The following is a 6,500-nucleotide window of genomic DNA, read 5'->3' on the forward strand; positions in this document are numbered from 1 at the left end:
TATTGCAAAGAATTCATTTAGCTTCTCCACAACAGCAATGTCTTTCTTGAGTGTTCTTTTAGCATCTTGATTGTCCAGTGGCCCCACTGATTGTTTGTCTGGCCTCCTGCTTCTGATGTACTTAAAAAAAAGTGCAGTTAGTTTTTGTGTCCTTAGCTAATTTTCAGTTAGTCCCTTACTATGTGAGCAAGAACAGTGTAGGAAAACATCTGAGAGAGAGAAAACTTAGTAACACCTCAGAGTTCTGGCCCATCCCATCGAAGATCCTATGTCCAACTGTGGCCATCCCTGATTCTTCAGAGGAAGGAGACAAAAAAAATCATCGCAGAATCTATTAGTGGGAGGACGCAGGATTCCTTCATGAATGGTGGTGTCCGGCTGAAACCCTGAAGCATGTCCTTTAGGAACATAAAACATAAACCAGAAGTGAGGCCCAGGGTTGCTGAGCCCTGCTCCACACCATCACACTGTCATAAATTTATCCAACACTTTCTTAAAACTAATTAAGCTGTGCATCCCTACAGCTCCTATTAGAAGGTTGTTCCAGAACTTCACCCTTCTGAGGATGAGAAACTTTTCTCTAATTTCCACATGAATTTGTTCATGGCCAGTTTTATCCATTTGATTTTGTGCAAACAAGGAGACAGAATTAGGAATAAGAGCTCTGGCATAACTTTTATCCCAGTGATAGTCATCTCAGATGTAGGAGACCCCCGCTTCAAGTGTCTGAAGAGGAGAAATGATTGAAACAAAGATCTGTCCCCTCCCATGTACATGCCCTGGACACTATGTTAAGGGATATCTCTCAGTTTCTCCTATTCAAGACCCTTTGTGAGTCTAACTCCAGCACCCATTGGTTCCAATGGAGCTATGCTGATTTACACACTCTGCGGATCTGGCCAATTGACTTCAATGGATCTGCACTGATTTAGACCAGTGAAAGATTTGGCTTAAAGTGTCATTCAGTTATCTGAGCTGAGAATGTCCCATACACTAATTACCCACAAATCTCTGCTGACAAAAAAAAAAGAGAGAATCAACACTAATTGAGAAACCTGAATTTCCCCAATATATTCCTTAGAGCTCTTTTCACCTCTTTGTGTTTCAGGCTGTAGATGATGGGATTTAATATGGGGGTCAAGATGCTGTACTGGATGGAGAATATTTCATCCAGCACCACAGAGGAGACCGAGCTAGGTTTTGTGTACTGGAGAAAACTTGTAACGTACAATAAGCCAACCACAATAAGATGGGAGCTGCAGGTGGAGAAGGCTTTATGCCTGCCCTCGGAAGAGCATATCCTCAGGATGGTGGAGATGATGTGAATGTAGGAGATTAGGGTAAGGAGGAAGGAGCTCAACCCAAATACCAAAGAAGAAGTAAGAAGCACCACTTGTTTGGTAAAGGTGTCAGTGCAGGACAGCTGTAACAGAGGAGGGAGCTCACAACTGAAATGGTTGATTTGATTGGGCCCACAGAAATGCAACTTGAGAGCAAAAACTGCGTTAAGAAGGGCATAGAAGAAGCCCATAGTCCATGCACCACTCACCAGCTGAACACAGATCCCTTTGCTCATTGTCTGTACGTAATGTAATGGATCACAGATTGCAGCATAGCGGTCATAAGCCATGGCTGAGAGAATGAAAGCTTCAGTAACAGCTGAGAGGCTAAAAAGGAACATCTGGGCAATGCAGCCATTGACAGAAATAGTTTTGTGCTCTGCTATGAAGTTCATCAGCATTTTAGGCACTGTGACTGAGGAATAGCAGATGTCAACAAAGGATAAATGGAAGAGGAAGAAGTACATAGGGGTGTGAAGGTGAGAATCAGCTCTTATCACCACCATGATCACTATGTTTCCACCCAGAGTGATTAGGTAAATTAGTAAAAACATTGAGAAGAGGAAAATCTGCATCTGTGGGTCACTGGAAAGTCCCAGGAGGATAAATTCAGTCACTGTGGTTTGATTTTTCATTATCATGCATTCAGGAAATCTGTGACCTGGAAGACCAGAAAAAAATGAGATTAACACTTATTATGAAGGATGAATGTAAAGAGAGTCCTATTCCATGCTGCAAAATGTGTAGACTAAATTGAGAGAGGGACAGAGGGTGACACCAGATGGTATTTGTGTGTTTTAAATAAACAAATTAAGCTGGATACACAAAAAGATTTGCGCACCTAACTGCCACTTTACAATTCTAAGTCCCAGAATTGGGTCCTACAGGTATTCACAAATACCCTGCTCAACTCTGACTTAGGGTTAGTCTGATGAGGGGCTCCCTCGGTCTCTCCTCTTGAAGCTGTACCTCTGTGGATACATCATAAAAGAAGCAGTGCAGAGACACTGAATACTTGGTCTTCTGCATGTGGGTTGAGTGTTCAAACCACCAGGCTATAGAGGAATTTATTCTCTCTCTACAGTCTGGCCTTATGACTTCAATAGAGCTACAGCTGCATTACAGCAGCATTGAATCTGGCAGATTGGATGCAATGAAAGTATGGCCAATTGACAATAGCTGGATATCTGGCCAAATGTATATAAATAATCTCCCTCTCCATTATAGTCTGTTAGTTGTTCTAGACTATTTTGTTGGAAACACTATTTAATATCTGCAGTACATATTTGGATTCTTACCTATTAAAATAATTAGGATTTTTCAAAAAGAAGAATCATAGAATCATAGAACTGAAAGGAACCTCAAGAGGTCACCTACTCCAGTCCGCTAGATTCCTGGCACCCTGGCAGGTGTTTGTCCAACCTGCTCTTAAAAATCTCCAAAAATGGAGATTCCACAGCCTTCCCAGGTATTTTATTCCAGTGCTAAACCATTCTGACAGTTAGGAAGTTTTTCCTAATGTCGAACCTAAACCACCCTTGCTGCAATTTAAGCCCATTGCCTGTTGTCCTATCCTCAGAGTTTAAGAAAATTTTTCTCCCTCCTACTTGTAATAACCTTTTATGTACTTCAAAACTGTTATCATGTCCCCTCTCACTCATCTCTTCTCCAGACTAAACAAACCCATTTTTTTCAATCTTCCCTCATAGGTCATATTTTCTACACCTTTAATCATTTTTGTTGTTCCTCTCTGGACTTTCTCCAATTTGTCCACATCTTTCCTGAAATGTGTCACCCAGAACTGGACACAATACTCCAGCTGAGAGCTCATCAGTGTGGAATAGAGTGGAAGAATTACTTCTCATGTCTTCCTTACAACACTCAGCCCAACACACCCCGGAATGATGCTTTTTTTTTTTTGCTACAGTGTTACAGTGTTAACTCATATTAAGCTTATGGTCCCCTATCGCCTCCAGATCCCTTTCCACAGTTCTCCTCCCTAGGCAGCCATTTCCCTTTTTGTATGTGTGCAACTGATTGTTCCTTCCTAAGTTTAGTACTTTCAATTGCCCTTACTGAATTTCATTTTATTTACTTCAGACCATTTCTCCAGTTTGTCCAGATCATTTTCCATTATAATGCTATCCTTCAATGCACTTTCAACCCCTCCTAGTTTGGTATCATCTCCAAACACTATTTGTTCTCTCTATGCTATTATCGAAATCACTGAGAAAGATATTGAACAGAACCCTATCCAGAACCGATCCCTTCAGGACCCCACTTGTTGCGCCCTTCCAGCATGACTGTGAACCACTGATAACTGAACTCTGGGAACTGTTTTCCAACCAGCTATGCACCAACCTTATAGTAGCTCCATCTAGGCTGTATTTCTCTAGTTTATTTATGAGAAGGTCATGCGAGTCAGTATCAAGAAGAAATGAATGTGACCAGCAAACCTTATCTCGACATAGTGACATAATTTGAAAAGAGGGGGTCTGAGAGAAAATGAAGGAGATATTTGCTCCTAAGTCGCTTAAACCCTGACTCAGCAGGATTTTTGACTCAGCTTTCTGCACATCTGAATATCAGTCCGCATAGACAGTAGATAATTTATCCTGCCCTCCTGGAAGTGAATCGCTATTTTGACATCAGTTATTAATGGCAAAGGCAATGAAATAAATGTTCTGTCCAATGTCAAAATGAAGTTTGTCCCCATACAACCCTAGAGAGAAACTGAACTTTTCCTCTATTATCAGCTCATGAAACAAATGCCTAAGCAAAGAGATGGACCTTGTACCAGAACCTGAATGTCAACACAGGCAGATTCTGTGCACAGGCAAATTCAATTCCAAGGGCATTTTCCACAGAGTGCCCTTCCCCTGACCTCCCCCTCACATACACACACACACACACACACACACACACACACACACACACACACACACACACACACACACACACACACACACACACACCTGCTTTCAGCTATTTCAGTGCTGCCTTGAGAAAGACAGAGAAAGAGAGAGCTGGGTGATTTAAGTAAATCAGTTTTTGCCAAGAATGGTCCCTGTGCTGTAACCAAGTCTGTGTGAGCAGACTGCTTCAGCCAGGTAGAAGTCAATGTAACTGAAGAGACTCATCCCTAGATAAGAGGGGCAGAATCGGTTCCTTTGAAATGAACAGGATACAAAAATTTAAAAGGAATAAAATTATGAATCAACTTACCGGCTTTTAAGTACAGTTCATACATATGGTGAGATCATTCTGACCTGTGATTTTCTCTTTGCTTGGTCTATCTACCTCCTTATCGATTTGTCTATCTAGTCTGTGCGTCTGTCTCTGCAATACAGCATCCAAGGAGATCCAATATTCTTTACTGGAGCAATGAAACCCTGCAAGGTGTGTAGGGTTATCAGTAGGAGTGAAGAAAAGAGCTTTTCCTTAGCTGACTCCAAGACTAGGAGCTGATTCTTGAGCGTTGTTTAAATGCTGTCTTGTTCCCCCTGGGACAAACTCTGAAGTTCACTCTCTGTAACAAGCTCCCAGTAACATTGTGCTCTGTCAGCCCTTGAGCAATGATATATTTTACCTTAGAATGAGAGCATTGAGGCTTGAGTTATCATAGGCATCCAAGTGATTTAGGTACCCAATCTCAGTGACAGTCAATTAAAAAGGCGTGTGTTTAGGCTGAGATTCTCAAAGCAGCTGAAGGAGTTAGATGCACAAACAGCAGCACATTTCATCTCCCTTAGACTCCTTTGAAGGTCCTAGTCTTAATGTATAATTACCACAAGAGCGCAGTGGAGGAAAATGAATGGGGACTGGCCAACCATCCTTAAAAAAATCACCAACAGCTGGATACACAGGTTAGGGGACGAGAAAGCAGCCTGTATAAGATGGCAGGAAAGAACAGGAGATGAGATGAAAAAGGAGCTCTTCTGAATACAACCGGGTAAAAATTTTCAGACAAGAAGTTTAGTCACTGAAAAATGCAGTTTGGTTGACCCAATACTATTTGTGAATTAGAAAAAAAAGCCAAATTGTTTAATCCAGGGCAAAACAAACAAACAGCAGCACAAGTAAAAGTCACAAAGTAGCACCGGGCACCTTAGTGCCTTCCCACATGCATCTGAATCAGTGGGTATTCATCCACGAATGCTTATGCTCCAATTTGTCTGTTAGTCTATAAAGTACCACAAGATTCACAGTTGCTTTTAGCCTAGTGGTTAGGGAACTCACCTGGGTCATGGGACATCCTCATGCAATTTCTTCTCGATCTGATGTAGAGCAGAGATCTGAAGTAAGGTCTCCTATCTCTCAGGAAAGTGCTTTAATCTTTGTGCTGTAGGCCTTGCTGGAAACCTAAGCCTAAGTAACTGTATTAACCAAAGGCTGGGAACCAGGGTAGGCTGGGCTTTGGCAAAATAACAATGCACCAGGTAGGCCAATTCCTGATCAGAGAGGATGGTACAAAACCACACAACTCTCTGAGTAACTATGTAAACATATCCCTGAGAGATGGTACAAGAACACACCGACTCCTCGTAAAGATAAGAATGAGATGACAGGATAATGGGTGAGGATGTTTTGTTCTAACTAGCAAGTACGAGGATGACAGTGGTAATTAACATCATCTGGAGTGCAGGATGGCACTTTTTTGTATAAATGTATAAAAGGAGAAGCCCTATGAGGGGCATCTTTGTATCGGCCCAAGGGACAGGACCCTAGTGTCCTGTCTTGTCACAGAAATACAGATGTTAGTGTCCCTGTGACCCCTTGGACAGGGCGCTAGTACTGTGCCTTGCTGACAATAAACCTGGCCGAGGGCCTTCACCACAAAACCAAGCCTGTGTTTTTTCTTTACGAATAACATCAAGGTCTGCTGAATTGGTAAGCTGCATTCCGTGCTCGTGCAGCTGGCACCAGAGCTCCAAGAACAGCAGCACTCAGCAGCCATAAGAACTTAGGATCCTTAACAACTGTCCACAACACTAACAACTTGGTCTATAAGGTATTTTGAGGCAGAGCTTTCTTAGGCTCTCTGAAGCTCTTTTACTTTGTAAAGTCATCAGCACATCAGCAGCAGCAGAAACACATGGCTCTAACTCAGCCATGGGGGCATGTAGAATGGGTTTCCATCATGAATGGTCCATTCCAAGT

At 42.2% G+C, this 6,500-nt stretch overlaps 1 protein-coding gene across 1 annotated transcript; it reads right to left on the bottom strand.

Moving 5' to 3' along the window:
• Positions 1–1,042: 1,042 nt before the first annotated feature.
• Positions 1,043–1,981, bottom strand: LOC115641181 (olfactory receptor 5A2-like). Its single transcript, XM_030544257.1, has one exon. The coding sequence runs from the start codon at positions 1,979–1,981 to the stop codon at positions 1,043–1,045; it is 939 nt and encodes a 312-aa protein (XP_030400117.1).
• Positions 1,982–6,500: the final 4,519 nt, after the last annotated feature.

This window comes from Gopherus evgoodei, unplaced genomic scaffold (assembly GCF_007399415.2).
Source record: "Gopherus evgoodei ecotype Sinaloan lineage unplaced genomic scaffold, rGopEvg1_v1.p scaffold_33_arrow_ctg1, whole genome shotgun sequence".
Lineage (NCBI taxonomy): Eukaryota > Metazoa > Chordata > Testudines > Testudinidae > Gopherus > Gopherus evgoodei.